We start from the raw sequence: 27,263 nt of genomic DNA, 5'->3' as shown, positions 1-27,263 counted from the left end.
TAAAATCAATGCTCCCTCTGAGGCCCTGCAAACCTCATATAATGTGTCTGTGTCGAGGTGATAGACGACTATCCCGCCTTACTTAGAAGGACATTGCGCACCAGTTACAGATACAACCGCTTAGGTAGCTTCCCATGGAATCCCCATGACAACTTCATTTTCCACCCTACCACTCAGTATCTTGGAGAGGATTATTGAGGCCGATTATTGTCAGGTTGGGGTGGGGGGGCAGGGTGGGGCTTGGCTTGACACAGGGCAACCGACACATATCTGGCCAGTGGCCTTCACATGGCCAAGTTGGGAAATGGTGGCGGGGACGGGGGGAAGAGGAGAGGGGGAGTGTGGAGGAGAATCAGATTCTCTCTCTTGAGAATCTGAGCTAGAAGAATAGAAAGATCTTTCCAGGTAGAAGTTGAAAGCATTATGGAGGAGAAGCCGTGAGATAGGACTGCCTGTCACAGAGGTATTGCAAGGTGGAAACCATGAGGGAGAAGGCCACAGAGAGAAGCAAAGATGCCAGGAGGCAGAGACCATGTGACCCAGGGGAGAGCACATCAGAAAGAGAAGGTGGTCCCAGGGCACCCTCAGCCTCTGATGGTTTTCTAGTATCAGTTCCAGTCTATGCTGGATCCTCACAACTCAACCTTCTTGTCTTAACATCCAATCGGCAAACACTCTGTGGTGAAGGAGAAAAGAGCACCACCGGGAGTGGTTTGTTTCCTGGGAGATATCAGTCTTCTTGGCATTATCGTGATGATAGTTCTTTCCGTTGAAATGATGGGCTTTCTTAAGGGATACACAGCTCACTCTTGATCACTCAAGGAAATCGTAGATCAGACAGTGGGCAGAAGGCAACCCAACTACAGATGCCAATAGTGAAGAAAGGAGCTATAGGGACCAGAATAAGAATAAAAGAGGAGACAGGACTAGTGGAAATGGGGAGGAAGGCACTGAGTGTGAGCAGGACTGGACACCACAGCACCAGTGCCTGCAACATATACAGTAGAGAAAGAAAAGATGCAGCAGGAGGCATTTAGGGGGGGAGGAGAGAGGGAGGGGGAGGGAAGGGGAGAGACAGAGAGAGAGAGAGAGAGAGAGAGAGAGAGAGAGAGAGAGAGAGAAAGGAAGAGAAGAGTACACAAACAGAAAGTAAGGTATGAGCAGGGAAATACAGATTTGCGGACATGAAGACTTGCAGCCAAGGCCATGGTTAGCCCTCGTGACGGTGGCATAGTACACCCCACATCACCACAGTTCAGAAAGAGAGGGTCTGGTGGTAGGGGGGTTCACAAGGAGAACTCACATGCGTTACACAAGGAGAAAACCAACAGGGAGACAAATCAAGACCACGAGCTCTGGCGAAAGATGGACTACTGGGGAGAAAGGGCATTATTAGTCACCCATAATCTGTAATTTGTTCTACTGCCATATTCTGAGTATTAAGTTACTATCACGATGTCACTCGTTTTGAAAGAACCAACAAACAAAGGTATGACAGAGTGTTGTCAGTATCACAAATAACTGGGTCTGTGAAACCTAACAACCAAGTGGTAAATGAACTGGGCTCAGGCAGGGACAGGTGAACCAGGCTTTGTCTAGGCATGCGGATCCATAGGTAGAATGGGTCGGGATGGTGCCACATCAATGGCCAAACTTAAATATAATACACACACATAGTTTTCATAAAAGCAAATTCCTCCATAATGAGTAAGTTTCACTTTCAACTTGATCTTCTACTCTACTTCTCCAGGTAATTTCCTACCTGGGTGCCTGACAGGTGGTAGGGGTGAGAATATAATTCCTATGCATGATAACTATCATGCCACCTGGGAATGTTTATCCTATGTTTTCCTTCATGGTCACGTAGCAAAGCATTTGATTCCTCCAAAATGCTTCTGGACTGTGCAGAATTTAAATATGGGGAGTTTGCTCTATTTGTACATCAAGGCGTTCTCTCTCCAACTATCAATTATATCCTAGTGGCTCTAGGCCAGGGTTTCCTTTTGGGTTCTGGAAGCACAATTTAGTCTCTCTTTTTCAAAACAACAAGAAAACAACACCGTGAATAAGGAAGACCATAGTTCTGAATTTCTACTACCTTCCTTATGGAGTTGTTGCGGGCAGGGCAGAACCAAAAGGTAGAGAAGGAACGAGTGCTCATACACCACCCAATACATCTGGGAAGATGATAAGAGGTTGGACAACATGGAAGAGTCTTCCCCACTCACTCGCATCACTTTGCCCAAGTGTCCCTTTCCATCACTCTTGGGAGTGAATGAGGAAACTCTGACCTAAAGCCATGAGTTGAGACAAAATGAGCAAGGCCGTGGCAGAATCGCCATCGGTACCCTTTATTATTACTGCCTGAAGTCCCAACTAGCACCTCTCCAAGCAGTGCACAGGAGGGCCTGCGCTGGGCATCAGCCTGTTTCATTTTCTCACTGGCCAGTCCTGTGGTCAATCACAATGTGCCTTCTCCTGAAACCAACCTGACATTCTCCCTCGTGGGATCTCCAACCCTGCAACACTGAGTTTTCCAGAGGATGAGTTCATGTGAGAAGACTGGGGCGGGCATGCATGTGGCTCCTGACCAAGGCAGGGAGAGGGGTGCTGCCTGATCCAGTGTTGCCTGAGGACCCTGAACCCTTAGGCCTAAAACAAATGAACTAGGAAGGCTGGGCTTGTAGTGATTTCTGCAGACATATAACATTTAAGTAGATTTGGGGTGCTTTATGGATCCTGGAGTTGGAATATGTCCTTCTTTGCTATAATTTTTTACTGTTTCAGTAAGAAAGAAAAATTATCAGGGTGTGGGACCTTTCTGGGTATAACATCCACAGCTCAGCTAAAAAGGCCACATAGCCTATGATCAGTCCTTTAGGCCCAGAAGAACTGTCATTGAACAACCCACTTGAAATGTCCCACTGTGCTAAGTTCCCCCATTCAGCAACTGGCATAGACATGGATTCCCTTCTTCAGGACAACTCGAAGCCAAGTACATAGTTCCACCACGAGTTCCATGGAGCCATGGGTCCTGCTGACCGACTGGCTACCTAAAGCTGGGGACAGAGCTTGTCACTGGAAGTCGGGCACTGAGGCAGAGGCCAGGGGAAAGGGAGGATACTGGCCCTTAGAGAATGATCGCCACCTCCATCTGACTCCCACCCTCACACAGCTTGCAGCTCATGGCTTTTCTCAAGCACAGACAGGGCATTCTGAAGGCAAATGACCTCCCTGGGTGGCAGGAAAGAGAAGATCCTAACACTCTGCTGAATCAAAGAAAAAAAGTGGGGGGGAGCCTCCTTTGTTTCAGACAAGTTGGAAAATGTTTACGTAGTGTCCAGAGCACTCCAGACTTTCCTAAAGTTTTGATGGAAAGGTCCCTAAGGGCTGAAACGGCAGGGAGTAAACACCCCGGGTGGAGAATGGCCTGCATCATTGTGAAAACATGTCATTATTTCAGGGAACAAGGTCTTGCCTGCAGTTTACCAGCAGGGCCTGAAAGATGTCACCTTTTCTCAGTAAGAGATCACTAAGTTAAAGTTGTGTGTGTGTGTGTGTTTAATTTCTATGGGTTCAATATTTTCCTTCTGAACAGTCTCAAGGTGAAGCGAGAGATTTAAAATAGTGCATAATATATTCTTAGTGTTGGTTAAGATGTTAGTCACATAATATTCTTGGATTTGTACTCCCAGAGCATCTTCCCTCCAAGAATTTCCATATCCTTTCCAAAGCTAGTATTTTTCTGATGGGTTAAAATAAAATGGAAAAGTCCAAAGATATTAAGTCTGTGCCCTTTAAAAACTCCTTTCCAACTCTAACTTTCTTTCATAGATAGCTGTTGGACAAGTCACTTTCCCTCTCTGAATCCAGCCTCATCATTCGTGAAAATGGGAGGTCAGACACCTTCTAGCTTTTTTTTCCCACAAGATGTTTTATTTTTATTTTTTTAAATATATTTGTATTGATTTCAGAGAGGAAGGGAGAGGGGGAGATAGAAACATCAATGATGAGAGAGAATCATTGTCTGACTGCCTCCTGCACGCCCCACACTGCAGATCAAGCCAGCAACCCCAGCATGTGCCCTGACTGGGAATCAAACCATGGCCTCCTGGTTCATAGGTTGATGCTCAACCACTGAGCCATTCCGGCCAGGCACCTTCTAGCTTTAACAGTCTAATTTTGTTGGGAAATATGTGGCACAGCCAATATACCATTCTTCTTCAAAAGAGGCCTAAGCTGTTTAATTACAGCAGATCTTGGCATTTGCATATTTGACATCTGTGGTTTTGACTACTCCCAGAGACCCCAAACGTCCATGAACTTCAGTAATCTGTTTTGTTGCAGCGGCATGCCATGAGCCTGGGCTAGTCACGTGTTTAGTGAGTGAGATTAACGGGCTAGTCACGTGTTTAGTGAGTGAGATTAACGTGCTGGCAGAACCCACAACCCTGTGAGTTCAAAGGCCACGATTCTCATCGTATACAGCAGCGGTAGTCAAAAAGGTAGGGATTCTTCTCAATAGTATCCCTCTCAAATGTCAAGAGTTTATTGTAATGTGGGTTTAAAGTAATCATGTACCCACCCCCATGTCACCTACTTCATTACTATCCCTACGGTTACTCTGAAAACTTTAGTGGTGTCATGCATACAACAAGGGTATTTTATTCCTCTTTTATTGAACGTATCTCAAGCATACGCCTCTCCCAACCTGTCTCAATACCTGTATCCTCTCCACCTGAGAAGAAGATCCTTGTGAGCTGGGATGCCAGCTTGTCTTTATTATCTCCAGAGTCCCTAGCAATGTACCTGGCACACAGCAGATATTTAATGAACATCTATTGCATGTCTGAGCACCTTCTATGAGCAAGCGCTGTGCATTTTCTTCATATTTGAATGTAGTGCTTATCACACACCTGCAGGTTAGATACCATGACTCCTATCATCCCAACAAACGATCTGGGACTCAGACAGGTGAAGAGAACTTGTTCAAAGTTACACAGCTGGTGATTGATGGATTCCCACTGTCTGTCAAGTTCCAAAGTTCATGTTTTTCCATCTCACCGTCTTTGAAGAAGGAAAGCATAAAGCCAAATAAGTGAATTCACAGACCCAATGTTATTGATAGAGCACAAGCCCAGCTTTACCTGAACAGATTTAGAGGAGTGTGGTGGGGGCAAAACTGGCAATGCTACCGGGCTAACAAAGCTACATAAAGAGGGAAGGATGAGAAAGTGCCACTGTTGCAGGCATCGCACAGCTTCTGTCTAAGTACCCTGAGGGTTTCAAGTTGGGACCAATGGCATCAGGAGGTTGTTAGAAATGCAGCATCTCAAGCCCTACTCTAGACATTTTGAAACTGAATTTGCATTTTAGCAAGATCTGTGGGTGGTTCATCAGCACATTAAAATCCAAGGAACACCACTCTCAAGACATTCTATGGTCCTTTCTGGCTCTAATACTTTAATATTTTAAGAGTTTGGACTAGGAATCTTCATGACAGCCCAAAACTAACATGCTTATTAATGTGGGTCACATAGAGATCCAAGCAGCCTATCACCTCCACGGTGTCTCCTGAAGAATACTGTTAATTCATCGATATTGCTATCAATGGCCTCATTCACTGAGCACGTACCATATACAAGGAACAGTGCATACAATATCTTGAATCATCATAACAGTCCTGCAAGAAACATTACTACCCCTTATTACCAATGACAAAATAATCTCATAAATTAATAAAATTCCCCAAAACTAGGTGGTTAAATCTATAGTTGAGACAACACCCTAACCCAGAGTATTTAGAGCCCGTGGTTTTTCTGCTACATTAAACTGCCTCCAGTAAAATTTAAAGTATCAAGCAGAGGGGTGCAATGTGAGGAGACACTAGCAGGTTGTGGACTCCGTCTTCTGCAATGAAGAAGACCAGTGGGTAGTCTAAGTCTACGAAGGTCTAAAAAATAATGCACAGGAATAGATGGGAACATAGACTTGTTCACCAAATCCTAGGATACCTGGACCAGAATCTCAAATGTGTGGAGGTTGAGATACATTTAGCACCAATGTCACCTAGAAGTGATCATCCACGAAGCATAGTTACATTCAAGCTGAAAACACAGATAGCAAAGTTTAGCCTATTCAGAGATCCTAGGTGCACAGTTGATTATTAATGGGACGAAGGAATTTGGAGCCAAGCCTCTGCTCTCTCAAAAACTACCCTTCAGTGCCGCTGGTGGATAGGTACTGAACTAAAGGAACCACAAGTCTGTCAAATTATGGCCAATGCTGTGGTCTTGATGTGATTTAATGCCTGACAGTAACCTCTTATATACTGACATTGCCATAAACGTGTATGAAATCTCACGGAGTTGTCTTCCCAGCGAGGGCCTTCCTTCATTTGTATGTATAAACACTCTCCCCAGAGCACATATAAATGGATCGTATTCTCCGGATGGCACATGTTTTTACTTACGCTAACAAATGACTATCCTTCCCAGCAAAATGACTAAATAGAGCACTAATAAATCAATTTGTCAGTGGCTATTTCACTTCAGGAAACAATCTCCCCTGTCCCATCCTTGGCTGGTGCAGATATGACCTACATTGAGTGGCCTATGTCAATGGTACAGAAAATCCTAGAGCTGGGAGGCCCTGCAAAAAGATCTGACCCTGCCTCCCTGCAAGTGTTATTCCCACTTTACAGATGAAACTATTTAGTTCTAGAGCTAAGACTAAACGACTTGCCCGAAGTCACATTATTAGGAAGAATTTGAAAGGACAAGAGCAGAGTATCCTGAATGACACTCAGCTCTGTTGTCAGCAGAACCCAACCTCTTTTAAGCTCTGTCCCAAGGCTGGACCTGGGAAAAACTCATCTATGGCACCTCTCCTTCAGATCTATGGATCCCCTTTTCCATGAGTTCCTCTGGAAGTTTACGTTTTCATCTCCCACTGAAAATGTTTTCAGCAGGTTCTTGGGGCAGTTTGACACCCCTCCCACCTCCCCCCCTCCCCCGCTTCTATATTCTCCCTTTGTTCTTCACACCTTCTCCTGCCACTGCTTATCGTGTGTGGACACCACAGGAATTCAGAGACAAGGTTCTCCTTTCTCATCCCCATCCTCTTTGCACCCCCCTGGAAAGTCTACCCTCCCATAAGCTGCAAATCCTGGGGAAAGTCATTCTTTGTTCTTCTTCACAGCCATCTGTCTGAAAGAGGACACAGGACCCAGCATAAGAAGGTTCAATGGGGAGAGTTACAGAGGCAACAGAAGTGTAATACCCACTGTGTGAGAAGGACTAAATGGGGCTATAACCTGGAAACTATTTCTGGAGAATTCCAGGCTGTGAAAAGAGATGACCACACAAAAGATGTGTTTTCTCCAACAATTCTTAAAAGGCTTCTCCTTCACTGCTTAGACAGAATTTGGAGCTTAGATCTGTGACTAAAGACAGTGGCTGCTGCCCTGGGAGCTCTGCTCCTGTAACATACATCCAGTACCAAGCCATACTGACTCATCTCACCTAGACTAGGCAAGCCTCATTGAAGAGCCTACAAGCATTTAAACAGATTGCCAAGTTTCAATCAACGTTGCAATTTCCAAATTGAAGGAGAGGTACCTGAAATCTGGTTGTACAATACAACTACAATATGGCACTGGAAAAAAAAAAAACACCCAGTGCCACTTGCTGTCTTGAGGATGTCCTGATTGGGCTATCACTGTCTCAGAGTGGAAAGGATTGGCTTCAAAGCTCATAGAAGCTCTTGGCACAAGGAGAGGAGGAAGGAGATACCCGAGTAGTCTCCTAGCTCTCGCTTAATCACAAGAATTCTCCAAAATCTGATATCAGAACTTCTGTCACCCCTCACCTCCACCAGCCATCATGTTGTGTTTCGGTAGATAAAATCTGTGTCCTTAGATCCTCCCTCAGGATTCCTTGCCTAGAAACATTTTAAAGTGAGAAAACTGAAGGAGAGTTTGGAAGCAGAAACTGCCAGTAGTGTCTGCTGATCCTGCATACCTGTGATGGAACTAAAGTTTGATATTAACACAAATCCAAGGAAAATTTTAAAAAGTGGTGCAGAAGGATAGAAGGATATGGCAAGGGATAGCAGGGGATAGAATACTGAAAGTTACTTACACAGTTTCATTATTCTTGAACTCCAACTCCCCATATATGTCTTCAAAATCCTCACCACCACCCCTGGCTGTCCCTTCCACTGTCCTAAAGGGAACGATGACTGTGCCCTTGGCACCAGATGTCCGCAGAACCTTGACCTCCATGACACCAATACTCTCACTGATACGAATAGTGTCACATTCAAAAGTGAAGATGCCTGCATGGTCATCATCCAAGATAGTAACTTTGGCCACACAAGGGGACACCAGGACAGCCCTGGAAGGCAAGGAAACACTATTCTGCATTGTTGGAGCCATCCCTTCCTCTGGCTGCTCATTCTCTATGCGGACATTGCTCAACCTCACAAAGAAGTATTCGTCCTCCTCAAAAATGTCATCATCAATGATGCCCACAGAGAACTCCTTCTGGGTCTCTCCTGGCTTCAGAACCAGGGTGCCCTCTGTGAACTCATAGTCAGCCCCTGCATTGGCAGAACCATCCTCTGTTTTGTAGTCCACATACATGGTCTTGGATGTGTCCCCCCCTTTCCTCACCACTGTCAGGAGTATCGCCCCACAGTTCTCCAGGCACTGGTAAGAGCATGGGTCAAAGAAGACCTTGGAGACAAAGTCCTCAGGCTGATCAGCGTGCACCTCACTCATAGCAGCGGATTTCTTGGCTTGTTCTGCAGCATGTTTCCGCAGGATATTGCCTGCACCAATCATCATACGGATGGCTTGAATCCGGTAGAAGGCGCGGCTCTTCTGTTGATGGGAAAGAGCATAGTAATTGGCCATCTCTACCAGCTGATCTAACTCCTTCTCTGGATGTTTTTGCTTCAGATCCTTGAGAATCCGGATCATCTCCCTGCGGGACTCATCCACTTCCTTCCCTTCTGGTGGCACAAGATTCCCATCTAGAAAGTGGGAATTCATCATTTTCCCATCCATCTCAATGCTCTTGGAGTGGCCACCTGCTGTCTCTATGATAATTCCTCGGTGTTTATCTGTGCGGTACTTTTTGTGCATGTATTTGTAGAAGAGCAGTCTCTTATCTGCCATCCAGGCCAGAACAACACACACTGGGAAAAAGAAGAGAGTGAGGAGGCCTTCCCAAACCTGGACCACACCAGGAGAGAAGACTGCCAGGATCATATAGAGCCAGATATAGGCAAAGATGCTCCAAGCAGCAGTGACAAAGAACACTCGCAGGTGCTTGATCTTACGAGTCTCTCCATCGGGGACAACATACACACAGATGGCAATGATGATGAACATGTTGAAGGCTGCACTGCCCACGATGGTAGAAGGTCCCAGATCACCAGCAATGAACCCGTGACCACACACCTCAATTAAAGAGAGGAGGATCTCAGGAGCAGAGGAACCCAGAGCCATAAGGGTCAGGTTGGAGACAGTTTCATTCCATACCCGAATCATTGTTGTGCTGGTCTCTCCGTTGGGCTTTTTGATAGTTACCTCTTTCTCTTGAGAAGTAATGACTTCAATAGATGCCATGAAGCGGTCAGCGATGATGGATACCCCAAGGAACATGTATATCAGAGCCACAAAATAGACAATGACCCTGGCAATCTTATCCCCAAGTGAAGGGTTCTCTGGGTACCAGATTGGTAAGATGACACCCTCCTTGCAGTCTGATGACTCCCGACAGGACTCATTGTTCTGCCCTGTGCTGGGCACATCCCCTGAGCCTCCAGTCTCTGCCCGAAGACCATTCAGGAAGAGCACAAAAGTTATCAGCCCAAAATGGAGGAAGGCAGAGGTGAGAGGCTGCAACCTTAACCACGCCATACATGAGACTTAGCCACTGGCTTCCACTGCAGCACCAACGGTCCTCCTGACAGGCCAGAGACCTAGAAAAGACCAGAGAGGTAGGAAAAGGCATGAGGAAAAGGGAGACGGCAATGGCAGATTCCCACCAATAGAAACTGGTATTTCATCTTGAATAACATATTGCCCTAACATATGGGGCAGTCTCTCACTTGGAAAAATACATATCAGTGGGAGACACAAATAGCTGCTTTGTCCTCAGGACCATCTGGTGGAGACTCGGTTGTAGAATGGCTTAAAATAGCTGGAAATACTGGTAATGGAAACATAAGTGATGCCATCTCGTCCTGTCTCTCAACCCTACTGTTATCTGTGAGAGTTCTCAAGAATCAACTTAAGCCCAGCTGGTGTTGCTCAGTGGTTGAGAGTTGACCTATGATCCAGGAGTTCACAGTTCGATTCCCAGGGCACATGCCCAAGTTTCGGGCTTGATCCTCAGTAGGAGGCATGCAGGAGGCAGCCGATTAATGATTCTCTCTCATCATTGAAGCTTCTATCTCTCTCTCCCTCTCCTTTCCTCCCTTAAATCAATAAAAATATTTTTTTAAAAGAATCAACTTAAAATAGGCCAAAGATGACCTAAATTTTCATCCCCTCTTATACTATTTCTAGGGTTTTCAGTCTTCTTCACCTCAATGTCATCATACTCAAGAATCTTGCATAACATAGGTTTGCAAGAACACATATTGACTTGAACTTATCATGAGCTAACCTCCAAAATAGAACACCTTGTCTATGTGCAATTGAGCCCTCAATGCAAAACTTCTGCAGGCAAGCTGTAATTCTGAGATTGCTTGGGAAATCAAGAGAGTTGATTCTGTAGTGAGTGCTACCTGCAATGTAGCTAAACCAAGGCCTTGTAAGTTGTGCCCAAGACCCAGTCCACAGCAGCCCTTAGCCCTCCAGCAAAACATGCTTATGAAACAGTTTTGGTTTCCAGTTACAGGAAGTTGAAGATCAGTCAGCCACTCAAATTCCAAACCAAACCCTGAAAGAGCCACGTGGTAGAAATCACTATTAATAAAACATGCAAGTGGCTCTCAAATAAGTGTTATTAACTGGAGACAAGATTTCAGGGTGAAATGCAGCCTCATCTGCTGGCCTGGAGCTATTAAAAGGTGAATTCAGAAGAATGGAAAGAAACTCCACTGAAACTAAGAACTCCTCTTTCCATTCATTGCCTCATTCAGATAGAATGAGAATGCAAATAACCATGCAATAGTTTTTTAAAAAAATTGCCAATTTTTCCACTTCTGCTACAACCATGTGGGGAACTTCTAGTAATAGAGAAATGCTCATTTGCATCCAGACCTGCTCCTCCTCCTCTGCTGTTTCCCATCTCAGAAAATAGCACCTCTATCCACCCAGTTACTCCTGCTAGTCTGCAAGCCTTCCTCTCTGACCTGTCCCTTATCCAATCCAGCACTAAATCCGATCAGTTCTTCCTTGACCTTTATTACCACCGTCATAGCCCAAGACACCATTACTCCTCACCTGATGAATCTATGCAGCAACTACCTAACTGAATTCACCACTCCAACTCTTGCCATTCTCTAGTCCATTTCCTTATATAGCCACAGTAATCTGTTTTAAAAAAGCAAAAACAAAACAAAAACTTACACTATCACTTCCTTCTTTTCCCCCTTTATCTCCTGCCACTCTTACTGCACTTCAGCAACAATGAACTTCCTATCAGGTTATTTTCCACCTCAGGACCTTTGCACATGACATCATCCATGCATTCCTGACATGACTGTTTCTTCTTTGCATCCCCATTCTTAACAATCCAAATCATAGCTTAAGTTGCCTTCTCAAGAAAACTTTCCCTTGCCCCCAAAATGGTCAACTCCCTCTGTTGTGTTCTCTCGTCACATTCTTTACTTTTCTTTCACAGCATTTATAAAGCTTTGAAGTTACCTATATTTTGTGTGAGGTTATATGATTAATGTCTAACTCACCTACTAAACTATGAATGACACAAAGGCAAAGACTATGTCTATTCTGTTTATCATGGTATCCTAATAGTGAGATAGTTGGGTGTTCAGTAAATGTATGTTTTTGGAATAAATCTATGTAGTCACTAAGGAAGCTTACTCAGGGCTATAATTGAATTGTGTCTATCCCCTCCACCCCCCACACATTCATGTGTTGAAGCCTTAAGCCCCAATGTGAATGTATAGTGAGACAGGGCTTTTAAGAGGTAACTAAGGTATAATGAGGTCACAGGTTGGGGTCCTACTCTGATAAGATTGGTGACCTTATAAAAAAAAAAAAGGGGGAGGGAAGGAGGGAGGAAGAGAGAGAGATCTACCATGTGAAGACATAGCAAGTGGCCATCTGCAAGCCAGGAAGACGGCTCTTGCCAGAAACGGAATTGGCCAACACCTTGATCTTGGACTCCCAGCCTCCAGAATGGTGAGAAAATTAACTTTGGTTGTTTAAGCCACCGGGTCTATGGTATTTTGTTATGGCAGCCTGAGCAGACTAACACCACTCCAACATTGGCCTTTTTAAAAACCATTTTGTGATCTGAATACAGCCATTTGTTTCAGAAACAGAATATACAAATACCATAGACAAATTCTCACTCGATTTTAGAGGTGATATAGGACCTCTTTAAACTCCCCAGGCTTGTACGCAGAGAGAAGTTCTCTTCGGACACAGTACGCCTTGGTGCATGCTGAAATCTTGAAGGCCTTCCTCCCAAAGGGCTCTGTGGATTAGCTTGGTTTCCTATTCCCCAGAACGGCAGCCAAGTGCTGAGGCCCACATTCCCCATTAGTCCAGGTACTGGGGGTCACCAGAGCAGGTGTTTGGGGCTTTGACCTCACTCTGAAGAGAAAAGGTTACAAGAATGGCTGTGGAGCCCTGGCTAGTTTGGCTCACGGGATAGAGCGTCGACCTGGGGACTGAAGAGTCCGGGGTTCGATTCCGGTCAAGGGCATGTACCTTGGTTGTGGGCACATCCCCAGTAGGGGGTGTGCAGGAGACAGCTGATCGATGATTCTCTCTCATCAATGTTTCTAACTCTCTATCCCTCTCACTTCCTCTCTGTGAAAAATCAATAAAATATATATTTTAAAAAAAAAAAAGAATGACTGTGGAAGAGCAGAGTGGTTGAAGATGTTCAGCATCCATATTCAAAAGACTGAAAAAGCTCTCATAATCTGTGATGTACACAGAGACCCCTTCACAGGTTTAACAATCACCCACCCTGGAGAGATATGGATAGAGACAGATCTTGGCACCCTGCCTTGACCTCTGAAAACCCCACACCTCTGATAAGCCCCATGCAGGAGGAGACAGAAGGTGGGCACAGCTGGAGCAGCCCTTTGATCAAGAGCCAACAAGGTGACAGGAGGTGGCAGCTGTGTAGACCAGCCAACCCCAAGAAGGCAGGCTATCCACAGGTTAGGGAAGAAAGCTGGCCTTCTGCAGTCAAAGGACAGGGAACATTGAGGTAGTGGAGTCATCCTGATTAAGAGGGATAAGGACTCCTGCTTCTCTTACCCACCAGGAGAATCAAGGAGGATCATGGTCTTTGTTCTCTTCAGTCTTACGGACACTTGTGGCAACAGGTTTCTATGGGAAATGAGCTATCACGTGGTCAGAATCAGAGGCCAGTTTAGAAAGGCTTTTCCCTATGAAAACAGATGAGCTGAAGGAAAGGACGAAAGAATACAAGGCAAGAAGGAGGCTAGTAAATGCCTGCACCAAGTTTTTGAAATTGAAGGTAGAAAATGACCTGTAAATTCCCAGTTGTTCTTTCCAGCCCTGCCAGGAAATGGTTTCTGCCTGAGGTTTTGGGGGGAGAGGGCACATCTGATGACCAAGCCAATGGTCATGTTTTTTGCGCTTCAGACACCAATTGAGACAGATCCCAACATCCTGGGGGTCCACCCAAGTCCTTAGAAACCCAAATGTTTCTAGAAGGCTCTTCATCAGCCCTAAGGCATACTCAGGAATAGGACTCAGCTAGAGATCCCTGAGAACCACCCCAAATAATGAAGGTATTAATAATAGCAAATAACACTTAAAACTGCCTATTGTGGGATAATGCCAGGTACTTCCTCAGTTCATCTTCATAACAATCCCGTGATGTTAGTACTATTTCTATCCCTCTTTAGTTTCAGGAAACTGAGGTTTAGTTAAGTCATTTCCTCCAAGTATAAAGCAAGGAAGGGAGAGTCAGAACTCCCACAGAGATGGCATGAAATGGTCTGTTTTTCACCACTCCATTTTACTAAGATGTCTCACTTTGTTAGAAAATGTCCATGACCCCCAATCAGCTTCCAGTCCCCTGTGGACTTAGGAGAAATATGACTGCCCCACACACCCTAACAGGAGGGACTAGCCATTTGGTACACTGGCCTAGCCCCCAGGCTTGCTGCGGCTGTCCAAGGCACTAGTTGTCCAATGCAGTCTCCCACCCAAATATTCTCCCATCAGTTCATGTTGACAAAAATGAACACAAAAGCAGGCCTGATACTAGAGGCTGGTGGGAAAAATGAAAAATAAGATACCGGGTTTGCCCTCCAGGGTACTATCCAGCAGGGATGGAGAGCTGCACAAACCGGCACTTTTACTATAATAAGTGAAGGCAATGCTGTGAGAACATGAGGAGGGCACGGAGCCAGCCTGGGGAATCAGGGAGGCATGCTGAAGGAGGTGATCCCTGAAATGAGTCTTCAAGCATAAGTGAGCTTCAGTCAAACAACAACAACAAAAAAAGTGGGAAGGGGATTCGAGTCAAAGAGAACAGCCTAAGCAAAGGCACGAAGACATGGGGAAGCCTGCTGTGTGCGTGGGATTGCAAGGAGTCCTGTGGGAAGCGGGAGGGGCAGAAGATGAGTGTTCAGAAGACTGGACACGCGGGGCGGGCTCAATTTATGGCGTTGTATATGTCAGGCTGAGAAGATGGGATTGTATCCTAAGGGCAGGGAAAAGCCAATGACAGGATTTTAAACAGGAGAATGACATGGTCTGATTTGTAGTTCAGAAAAAACCAATTCAGCTAAAGGGTTTAGGCATGGCAGTAAGAGGGACAAGACCAGAGCAGGAAGATCAGTTAGAAATCCTTTGGAAATGGAACAGATACAGACGAAGAGGGCGGGCCTAGTGTATGTACAGTCTGCAGATGATGACCCTCTGTCCCCACGTCACATTCCTCTTCCTCAGCTGCATGGAGGCCCCGGCTCAGCCCACAGCCTCTCATCTCTTTCCTGGATTATTTTCCTAACACCCCCTGGGGCCATCTGCAAGGTGTCTGTGTCCTCAGCAGTGGCTCTTGACATCTTTTAATATCACTGGCAAATTTAATTAAAGTCACTGTTCCTCTGCTCTTCCACATCATTAATAAAACAGTGCCACCAGGCCAGACTGAGCAAATTCTCCCTCTGCTACGCCCTCCACTTTCTCCAATGGGAACACTGCTCCGGGCCTGTCACCAGCCTGTGTAGAGTCGTCCTGCTCTGCTTCTAAATCTGGGCCCCTGCACAGGCATCACAGCCAATTTACATTAAAATTTTAGGTGCAGCCAGGCCGCACTGGATCCAATGTGTCACTCGAGTCCAAGAGCACTGCATCTTCGGCACTTCCTCTGCCTGCAGGACATGGGGGTCGGTGCAGAGCCCTCTCTCTCTGTGGCATACTCCTCCACCCCCACCAGAAACACAGGAACTAAGTCCCCTGCACTTCCAAGAGTCTGCTTAGGTGGTTTGACTGTCACCACTGGAACTTGCATCCAAGGAGGAAAACATAACGATGCTGTTTTTTGTGCAGTATCTCTTTGAATCTTTATAGTAAAGGAAGTACTATTATCATCATGCCTATTTTACAGACAAGCAAATATGAGCTCGTAAAGATTAATTTGCCCAAGATCACAGTTATTAAGTAGAAAAATAAGCATTTGATTCTGGAAGCCTGACTCCAGAACACGTGGTGTTAACCACTGTGCTGCGTATGTACTTTGGGTTTGGGGACCCCCTTTGAGAAAGGCCCTGGAGAGGGCAGGGGGAGTTTTTCTGGATGTGGAGGCCTCACCACAAGCGTGGAGGCTCTACATACTTCAGGATAGCCTAGAGCAGTGGTAGAGCCCCAAATCTGAAAGCGGGGGGTTGAGGGGGGACTTTCTTCCCAGCCATGCCTCAGCAAGCTGTGAAACTTTGAAGAGTCTGTGAACCTCTTGGGGCATGAGCTTCCCCATCCAGAAAATTCATGTCGGGTTGGATGATCTCCACAGTTCCATTAAGACAAAGATGCTTTGGAGAAACCAAGATGGCGGCACAGGTAAACACCGGAAATTGCTGCCTCCCACAACAACTTCAAAAATACAACTAAAAGACAAAATGGACATCATCCAGAACTACAGGAATGCTGGCTGAGTGGAAATTCTACAACTAGAAGGAAAGAGAAAAGCACACTGAGACTCAGAGGAGGTGTGGAAGTAAAGTGCAGAGGTACGGAGGCGCACACTGCAAGGGCTGGCAACTGAGGACTCGGCTGTCTTTTTGAATCGGGAGTCACAAGCCCCCGACTGCTCTGAACTCCAGTTCCAGGAAGTCTCTGGGGACCCAGACTCAAATGGGGAGAAACTGGACTGTCTGGCAGTGGGCAGAACTCGAAACTCGAGGGCAGCTTTCTCTCAGAGGTGCTTGCAGCGATTACCGGGACACTGAGACACATGGCCTCTTAGGGCAGGGCTGAGGATCAGCCATAGCTGCTTGCTCCGCCCTGTTGATTCCCTGAGACCCCACCCCACGCAAGCTGCGGCAGAGGCTTTTGCATATGAATGCCCTGGCCCTTTGCAATCTGAAAATTACCTAACAAACTGCAGCTGGGCCAGACAGACCCAGAACTTCCAAGAGAAGGCCCAAGGCCCCACAGCAGCTTGCACTGCTTCACAGCTGGGCCTCATCTGGGCACCTCCAAACCCCAAACAAGGAAGGGGAATCTGCAGATCTCTTTGTAGCTCCTGCTGGGTAGCCTCAGGCAGAGGCTAAATTAGCACCTCCTTAGATCCAAGAGCCAGTGTACCCAGTGGTCAGAGTGGGACCATCCAGATTACAACTCCTCAGATCCATAAGGAACGCACTCAGGGGGCAGACTCAGTGAGCACCAAAGCCCCACTGAAGCAAGTCTTGCCCCAGAAGGGTGTCTTCAGCACAGAAGTTCTCCCACTGTAGACACAGCTGATTCGCACAGCCAACTGGCCTGGAGGTCAATTCCTCACAGTGATACCTACAACAATCAAGGCTTAACTACAACAAGACTGTGCACAAAGCCCCCAAAGGGGTGCACCAAGAGTCTCCACCTCAGGTAATTGGGGAGGCTGAGCCACTGGGCCCTATAGGACACCTAGTACAGAAAGCCATTCTACCAACACAGGAAAGCATAAAAATGCAGAGACAAAGAAACAGGTCACAAATGACAGAAATGGAGGAAAGCAAACTACTGGATATAGAGTTCAAAACCAAACTTATAAGGTTTTTTAAGAATTTTCTAGAAACCGCCGACAAATTTAGTGAGACCCTGGAGGATATGAAAAAAGACCAACTAGAAATTAAGCATATACTGAACTGAAATAAAGAATAAGCCGAAACTGGTTTGGCTCAGTGAATAGAGCGTCGGCCTGCGGACTGAAAGGTCCCAGGTTCGATTCTGGTCAAGGGCCTGTACCTTGGTTGCGGGCACATCTCCAGTGGGAGATGTGCAGGAGGCAGCTGATCGATGTTTCTCATCGATGTTTCTAACTCTCTATCCCTCTCCCTTCCTCTCTGTAAAAAAATCAATAAAACATATATATTTTTTAAAAAAAGAATAATATACAGAGATCCAACAGCAGACAAGAGGATCCCAAGAATCAAGTCAAAGATTTGAAATACAAAGAGGCAAAAAATACCCAACCAGAAAAGAAAAAAGAATCCAAAAATATGAAGATAGTGTAAGGAGCCTCTGGGACAGCTTCAAGCGTACTAACATCCAAATTATAGGGGTGCCAGAAGAAGAGAAAAAGCAAGATATTGAAAACCTATATGAAGAAATAATGACAGAAAACTTCCCCTACCTGGTGAAAGAAATAGACTTACAAGTCCAGGATGCACAGAGAACCCCAAACAAAAGGACCACACCAAGACACATTATAATTAAAATGCCAAGGGCTAAAGACAAAGAGAGAATCTTAAAAGCAGCAAGAGAAAAACAGTCAGTTACCTACAAGGGAGTACCCATACGGCTGTCAGCTGATTTCTCAACAGAAACTATGCAGGCCAGAAGGGAGTGGCAAGAAATATTCAAAGTGATGAATGCCAAGAACCTACAACCAAGATTACTTTATCCAGCAAAGCTATCATTCAGAATGGAAGGTCAGATAAAGAACTTCACAGATAAGGAAAAGCTAAAGGAGTTCATCACCACCAAACCAGGATTATATGAAATGCTGAAAGGTATCCTTTAAGAAGAGGAAGAAGAAAAAGGTAAAGATAAAAATTATGAACAGCAAATACATATCTATCAACACGTGAATCTAAAAATCAAGTGAAAAATCTGATTAACAGACTAAACTGGTGAATATAATAGAACCAGGGGCATAGAAAGGGAGTGGACTGACAATTCTCAGGGGAGAATGGGATGTGGGGGTGCAGGAAGAGACTGGACAAAAATCATATACCTATGGATCAGGACAGTGGGAGGGGTAAGGGCAGAGGGTGGGGTGGGAACTGGGTGGAGGAGAGCTATGGGAGGAAAAAAGAGGAACAACTGTAATAATCTGAACAATAAAGATTTAATTTTAAAAAAAAGACAAAGATGCTTTGATTGCAGGCGGCCTGTCTCTCAAAGGCAAAGAAGGGATGGGACACAGTGGAGTTGGGCCTGAGTCATGTGAGAGCCAGGCACAGACCTGAGACTCCCCAAGAGACCTCAGTGCATAAGAGAGTGAGCTAAGGGAGGGTGGTAGGAAAGGGGAGCCCAAAAGGAAGTCAAGCAGAGCCTACATTCGGGATTTACCAAAAGCTCCTTGGATCGAGTCCATTTTTCGAACAACTACTCTTTGAATGCCCATTTGGGGCCAAGCACTGTGCTGGTGATTGGGAGTACAGCCATGGATGAGCTATACCATATCCCCAACCTTAGAGAGTTTGTCTTCTAAGGGACGGAGACAAGCAAGTAATTACGGGAGTAATGGATTACAATGATGTCATGGGAAGTGATATCTTTTTCTCGTGCTGCTCTGAGCTCTCAGGTTGGTTGCTACACAGCTCCTTCAACCATGTGGTCAGTGGCTGCAATGCAGCATGGCTTTAGGACACAGAATCTTGCCACAGTACATGATACAGTATTTGACTGTTCTTGCTTCTCCGACCTCATGCAACTGTCATATTTTGCCTTCCCTGAAACCCCTCAAACGTTGTGGCATCCAAACCATATGACAACTTCATGGAACCCTGCTGACATTTTCCCAGGCACTACCACCCCAGTGGAAGCCCCCTGAATGGTCCAGGCACCAGAAGGCCTCCTTCTCCTTGTGTTCTACATGAACCGAGGACTTTAAAAATGACAGCAAAAATCACATCTATTCATTGGGTACCTACTCTATGGCCGGCACTGTGTTAGGCACTTTTATAGCTGTTATTTCATCCCTAAGGACCCCACAATAAGACAGGGAATGTTGTACGTTTTAGAAATGAGCAGTCTTGGGCTCAAAGACAAATAATTCACCAAAGGTCCACTAGCTGAGGAAACTTGGTATGTCTATTACCAAAGTCTGCTTTTCAACCCCAGGTGGCAAAGGGTCTGGTGGGAGAGAAGGATACGAATCTGGGGCCCTGAGGTCAAGAACCTAGAGTTCCAGAACCTTCTACCTGCCCTGGGAAGCCTTCCCTGACAATGCCCCCTTCCTCCACTTTCCAAGTGAGTCATTTACACCCCTGTTCCTCCAGCACTTTGTTCATCACTGAAGTACTTGGCACACTGACCTGAGCTTGCCTGTTTACATGTAAATCTTCTACACTCATGTAAATTCCCAGGGGGGATTTCAACTCAATATAGGGAAGTTCTGTTTATTTATACATTTATTTTGGAGGTAGAAGACAAAAAGTGCTCACACTCAGTGGAAATCTACTGATAGGGCTCAGAGGTTGGACCTGAATTCTGATATCCCCTCTGCCTCTAAAAGTCTAGGATTCAAAGCCTTGTTGATTCTATGATTCTTAGGTTTACTTTTACCAGGCTCTGTGGAAGCCAGAGCATTTTGCCCTCTGCAAAGTCCTTAACAGATCTGGGGAGTCACAAACAGTGACTGGGTGGGCCAGAGAAATGGGAAAGGAAGGGCTTTGCCCACTTAAGTTCCACTTCTCCCACTGCTGGATCTACATCTGCATTTAAGTCATCCCCCAAGGCGGAGGCACTACCAGCAGTAGGGCCACATGCTAGAGAGGTTGTGCTTTAGAGTAACTTTGGGGCTCTAAAAAAGACAGACAGCTGGACCCTACTCCAGACCTAAATTTCAGATGCTCTGGGAGGAGAACCTAGATATTTAGATTTTTTTTAAAGTTCCTAGTTGAGTACACCCAAAGTGGAGAATCCTGGGAGAGAAGACAAGGAACATAGCCTGACTATGATACATTTGCATCTCAGGGATTCCAACCATTAGGGACTTTCTTTGGACCAGGAAAAGGACTCTCGGTGTATCATGAGCTGACTCACAAATGGGTCCCGCAAAGCCTTTCTAGGCACTGAACAAACATCCCATCCTCCTGCACTCTCACTTTCATACCTTGCCAAGGATAGTCAGCATCAACTCCCTACTCACATAAGTGGATTTTCCCTTTGTCTCTCCCTAAACCTGATGTCTGCTTGGTTTACACTTTCACCAAAGAAATGTAAAAGACCCAGTGCTCCCTAATCTTCACAGGAATATGATGCTACTCATCCATTTTCAGCAAGACATGTTTCTAGTTGTTTTTTTCTTTCAGGGATGATGGCTTAGGTTAACTTGGCCACACTTTTCCTCAGGGCTTCTTTGTTTGCTCGTTCATTTTGTTCATTTATTTATTCATGCATGCATTTGCATGAAACCCAGTCTATATGTCACAGGTTTACTTTCACTAAATTACACTGAAAAAATGTACTCTGATTTGCACTCAACTCATTTTTTTGCACACTCAAAAAAATTACAATAAAAATTCCTAGAGGGTAGAAATTTTTATCTGTTTGGTATTTCTGTATCCCCAGTGCCTATATCAGTGCCTGGCATATAGTAGGTGTTCAGTATTTATTTATTGAATGAATAGATACATTGATAAAAGTATGCAAAAATAGAAGGCATAACATCCAGTAATTTTTCCCACTCTTGGCAGTGTTCAAATGAAGCATCCCATCTGTCAGGGATGCTATGAGCAAGGTTTTTCAAATTTCAGTAAGATGAACAAAAAATAATTCCCGGTTAGGAACACACTTCACTGGAGAACAGTGACAGAAAACCAAACAATTACAACAAAACAAGGACTAGGTTTGGAAGCATGTGCAATGCGCCAACAAACTCAGAGGAAGAAAGCTCTGAGGTTGCCTGAGATTGCCAGGGCCAGTCCATGATCCAGGTAACTTTAGACCTCGGATCTGGAGAATGAACAGGAGTGAACTGGCTAGAAGCCAGTGCATCTCACACAACGGTAACAAAGCCCATGATAAAGAGAATGACAGCCTGGATGAGCAGGGTGGCTGAAGGACAAGGCATTTGAAAAAAGCTGCAAAGGTAAGTGAGGACTAGGTCAGAAAAAGGCCTTGTACGCCCAGCCAAGGAATTGGGGCATCATCTTAGAGACGATCAGGAACCACTAAAAGTTTTTTAATCAGAGGAGGGACAATATCAATGTTTTTCCTTTGGATAGCAGACATAGAGTGATGACAGCATGGACCTTGGGTAGGTGAAGAAAGCAGGGCAAGTCTTGGAGGCAGGAAGACTAGTTCAGAATCTCTCACGGCCTTTGAGAGAGACGCGATCAGAACCTAAGCAGAGGCAGGGAGTGCAGGCCTGCTGAGGAAGGAGTGGATTTAAGAGCTCTTTCAAAAGTAGAATCAATACATGTTGGAGACCAATTGAAAACAGAAGATGATGGTGAAAGAGGGATGAAGAGGCATAGCAAGGACCAAACTGTATCAGACACCTTCATCATCGCAATGGGCCTGCAAAGTTCCTCCTGATTCAGGGATCTCCAGGCCCAAAGAAATGGAAGCTGAAGGAATCAACACAAAACCATTGAACTTAGATACATGTTTAGCTTCAGGAATGTCCTGTGACTGTGAGATCAATGAGGCCAGCGAGAGTTCTGGGCGCTCCAGGGAGACAGCAGGAAGGCCCTGGACTTCAAGCAAGGCACCAGAGTGCTCTGCAGTCTCATCACCGTAACTATTTGTTGATTCAATAGTCCAGACAATGATAAGCTCTGGAGATGCAGTGATGAAGCAGGTCTGGTCTCTGCCGTGGGGAAGTGCAGAGAAAAGTACACAAGATCAGTATCTAAATGTGGGTTCTGGGAGTCATGAACACTGGCTGAGAGCATCATGGAGGTGGATTTCTCATATCTATTTCAAAGGAGAATGCAGTTTCGCAGAGAAGAAAATGAACACATGGGAGGTACTGCCCCTATGAAATACTGCTACCTAAAAAAAGAAAAGTATTTTTTAATCCTCACCTGAGGACATGTTATTATTGGTTTTAGAGAGAGGGGAAAGAAGAGAGACATTGATGTGAGAGAGAAACAGTGATCAGTTGCTTCCTATAGGCGCCCCAACTGAGGATGGAACCCGAAACCTAGGTATGTGCCCTCATGGAAAATCAAACCCACACCCTTTTGGTGTACAGGACGATGCTCCAACCAACCGAGCCACCTGGACAGAACTAGAAAGTATTTTTAAAAGCCCCAAAATATTGAGATGAACTCAAGTCCTAGAGTGACTACAAGAAAGCCTGATTCTGCCTACGGATTTGTTCGTTGAGCACTTGCTATGCGCCCGTCACAGTTGTAGGTTCCTTGAGGATCATTTCTGCCTAGATGTGCTCCCAGATTTACGAGTGCCAAATGTGTGACCCACTCTGTTCTAGCTGCCAGAGACTCATACCTCACATCTAGACTACTACAATAGCTTCCCGTCTTGCCCCATCTCTTACAGTCTACTTGCCACAAAACAGCCAAAAACGTCTTTTTAAAGTGTAAATCAAATAGATCATGCCATTCTTTGCAACTTCTCCTCCTGCAGAAACTCCCACCCCTTTACTGACTCCTAACCCACGGCCCTTAACTCCTGCCACTCCAATGGAGGTGGAGTTCTCTAAGTTTCTAGAGCACGCCAAGCAAGCACCTGCCCTAGGACCTTGGCATTTACTGTTCCCTCTGCTTGGAATACCCTTACCAGAAAGATCGCCGTAGATCACCTTTTAAGTTTCATTCAGGTCTCAGGCACCCCTGTCTCAGAGGCTCTGCCCCCCTTATCTAAAGGTGATCCTGTCCCTGCTCCCCAACACTGTCACCACTTTTCATTTTCTTTAGAGCAAAGATCACTTGCTGAAATCATCACTGTTTTTACCTGTCCACTGGTTTATCACAGAATATAAACTCTATGATAGCAGGAAACGTGTCCCTTTTGCTGACCACAATATGAGTGGAGCCCAGCAGGGTGAATGTCGGTACTTGTCGAACGGATCAATGTTAAGTCTGCAGGATTAAGTGTGGACAGATGCACCTGTGAGGAGAGACTTCAAACTTGCTGGGAGAGGTCAATGGTGAAAGCCAGACCTCAGACAGCAGGCAGTTTTGTTCATTCAGAAAACCAACAGGACCACATAGTCTGTGGGTGGCAATTGTGAGGCTGTTTCTAAACACAATTCCTTCCTCCACCATAGCCCTCTCATTGGCCCTTATTCTCCACAATGTGTGGCATAATGACAATCCACATTTATAATGCATCGTTAATTCAATAAATATTAAGCAATACTATGTGCCAACCGTTTACAAAGGCCTTCTCACTCACATGATCTCATTTAATCCTCTTGTAAGGATATTCATACAGATGAAGAAACCGTGGCTCAGTTAATTGCCAAGAGTCTCCATGCCAACAAATAATGGAGCCAGAATCAAACTTTGGTCCCCTGGCTGCTAGAGGTCTCCTTCCACCAGGCCTAAAGCAGGGTCATGTCAGCAAGGATCAGAAGCAATCACCTCCTGCCACTACAAGGAAATCAGGTTGGGTCAGGGGAGCGAGGAACCCACAGCAGCCTGAGAGGGCACTGCTCCTGCCCTTGCCTGTTCCCCAGAGGGAAGCACCTGGGCCCTAGCTCTTGGGGTCACCCACACAGAGAGTGCCAACATCCTTCTGCCCTGTTACCCACCCATCAGGGGGAAGCTGGCAATTAGCTGCCTTTATATACCTTTTCCTCAGCTCATTTCCCAGGAGCCTGCTTTATCTTAATGCCATTTAATTTCTCTTAATTTTTAGGTGTTGAAATACAGAATTAACTGATATCATTGCCTGAATGGAGAACAAATGAATGCTGGCAAGCAGTCAAAGTCATCTCCCTGAGACATGGCTAGGGCATTTTCTGTACAATCAACTATGAGGGTTCTCTGGGCCCCCCTTTCACAAGAGGGGGTAGGAGCAGATGCCTGGGGTTCTCAGCAGATCTACCGCTGACTTTGCTGCTGTGCTCACTCCCCACTCTTCTAATGATCCTCCTGGAAGTTGACCCTCTGAGAGGCTGGAAGCACTGGCTCAGGATGACCCTTCCAGCCGGTGGGCTGCGCCCCTGGAAAGCTATTGAGCAGAGTGGTTCCACACTGACCCTCGACAGAGTCTACATGGCTCTAAATCAGCGGTTCTCAACCTGTGGGTCACAACCCCTTGGGCGGTCGAACGACCCTTTCACAGGGGTTGCCTAAGACCATCCTGCATATCAGATACTTACATTATGATTCATAACAGTAGCAACATTACAGTTATGAAGAAGCAACGAAAATAATTTTATGGTTGGGTCACAACATGAGGAACTGTATTTAAAGGGCCAGAAGGTTGAGAACCACTACTCTAAATGCATCCTTCCTGGATGGAAAAGGAATGGCAGAAGCTCAGGAGTAGAGGCAGAACTGGCTGGAGCCTTTGGGGGCCTGGAGCACCACTAGGCATTCTAGGAATGCCCTGGAGTGTTGCAGTGGGAGGTGACTCCACATGGAAGTGCCAACCTAGGGACATCAGGGCACTCAGCCAGCTCTGGGTCCCTCACTGGCCAGATATCCAGACAGTCAAGGTGACTGGCCATGTTGACCACTAGAGACCCGATGTGACAACAGATAAACTGGGGGCTTCAAATTGCAGGTAGAAGGTACTGTTGGCACTAAAAGTATTCTTAGCCCGAGGCAATCCACAGGGTGTAGAACAAGACTCACAATACAGAATTGTCAGGCGAGGGAGGTAGCTTAAAAGTCAACACATCCAACATAACCTCTTTGATGGATAAGGAATGCAAGGCCCAGAGAGCATAAGTGAGTCTTGCCTATGATTGTCAGGAGAGATAAGGACTACAACATAACCTTCTCACCACCAGTTCAGTGCTGTTTCCATGACACCTTGTTGCCTGTTCCTCGCTTGATTTTTTTACTCCACCACCTCCACCACCGGCCTTTTAAAAAAAAAAAAATGGCATAGACATCCCCTCCTTTCTTAACCTTGTTTCACCTGCTTCAAAAGTGAGTTAGGAGAAAGAGAACCAAGATGGCGGTGTAGGTAAACACCTGTACTCGCCGCCTCCCACAACCACATCAAAATTACAACTAAAATACAAAACAAGCATCATCCAGAACTGCTGGATAGCTGGCTGAATGGAAGACCTACTAGAGAAGTAAAGAAGAAAGCACACTGACACTGGTAGGAGGCTCAGAGGTGTGGAACAGGCTGGTCTGGGCACCCATGTGTGCCGCTTTTTTAATCGGGAGGGAGATCATCTCTGCAGAGGCCGCCCAGAGGAGCAAGGGGTCCCAGCCCCACACCAGACCCCCAGCCCAGGGTCCCAGAGCTGGGAAGAGAAGTCCCTATAGGCAGTGAGAACTACGGGCTGTAAAAAACAGTGTGGATTAGGGCTCAGTGACATAGAGGCTGCTGGAGACCCAGCTGCTTCTCTTAAAAGGCCGGCACCACAAACTGAACTTACAAAGTCCTGCTTCCTCTGAGCTCCAGTGCAGGGTGAGGCAATGGGGGACCCAGACACATACGAGGAGAAACTGGACTGTCTGGTATGGGGACAGGAACTCCGGGGCGGCTTTCTCCCAGAGGTGCTCACAGCGGTCATTGGTCCTATGCTGGGACCTTCCTGGTCACAGGGCTGACTGGCAGCCATTTCTGTTTGCTCCACCCTGGTGATTCCCTGAGACCCCACCCCATCCAATTTACAACCCCACCCAAGCTGCTTATAGTGGCTGCTCAGGCTAAAACCTGTCAAACAAGCTGCAGCTGGGACAGAGAGCCCAAACCTATCAATAAAAGGCCCAAGACCCAGCACCAGCACCAGCCTGCCTTGCTTCACAGCTGGGCCTCGTTTGGGCACTTCCAAACCTAATACAAAGAGGAGGAATATGTAGATCTCTCTGTAGCTCCTGCTGGGTGGCCCCAGGCAGTGGCTGACTTTACACCTCCCTGGTGACCCAAGAGCCAGTGTACCCAGTGGTCAGTGTCAGATCATACCAGATTACAACTCTACACATCCATAAGCGACACACTCAAGGGGCAGACTCAGCACCAAAGCCCCACGGAAGCAAGTCCTGCTCCATAGGGGTGTCTCCTGCACAGCAGCTCTCCCACTGTAGTTGCAGCTGGTCCTCACAGCCAATTGGCCTGGAGGTCAATTCTTCCCAATGACACTAACAGCAATCAAGTCTCAACTACAACAAGACTGTGCACAGAGCCCACAAAGGGGTGCACCTAGAGTGTCCACCTCAGGTCACTGGAGAGGCTGAACCACTGGGCCCTATAGGACACCTACTATACAAGGCCACTCTATAACTCAAGGAGACATAGCAGCTCTACCCAATACATAGAAACAAACACAGGGAAGCAGCCAAAATGTGGAGACAAAGAAACACATCACAAATGAAAGAAATGGAAGAAAGCAAACTACTGGATATAGAGTTCAAGACTGTGGTTATAAGGTTACTCAAGAATCTTCTAGAAACCTCCAAGGGACTTAGTGAGACGTTCAAGGGTTTTAGTGAGAATGCCAAAAAAATTGAAAAGGACCAGTCATAAATTAAGC

At 46.0% G+C, this 27,263-nt stretch overlaps 1 protein-coding gene across 7 annotated transcripts in view; it reads right to left on the bottom strand.

Annotated features, from left to right (window-relative positions):
- SLC8A3 (solute carrier family 8 member A3) overlaps positions 1 to 27,263 on the bottom strand; it is a 127,514-nt gene that overhangs the window by 91,949 nt on the left and 8,302 nt on the right. For all 7 annotated transcript variants that reach the window (XM_059691956.1, XM_059691966.1, XM_059691969.1 and 4 more), the window contains one exon: positions 8,142 to 9,990. In XM_059691956.1, the coding sequence (XP_059547939.1) occupies positions 8,142 to 9,928 (1,787 nt within the window). In that variant the 5' untranslated portion in view covers positions 9,929 to 9,990. The remainder of the gene's footprint in view (positions 1 to 8,141; positions 9,991 to 27,263) is intronic.

The sequence above is a fragment of the Myotis daubentonii genome, chromosome 1 (genome assembly GCF_963259705.1).
Source record: "Myotis daubentonii chromosome 1, mMyoDau2.1, whole genome shotgun sequence".
In the NCBI taxonomy this organism is placed as follows: domain Eukaryota; kingdom Metazoa; phylum Chordata; class Mammalia; order Chiroptera; family Vespertilionidae; genus Myotis; species Myotis daubentonii.
Note: the sequence above shows the minus strand (reverse complement) of the source record. Positions and strands in the feature narration are given on the sequence as shown.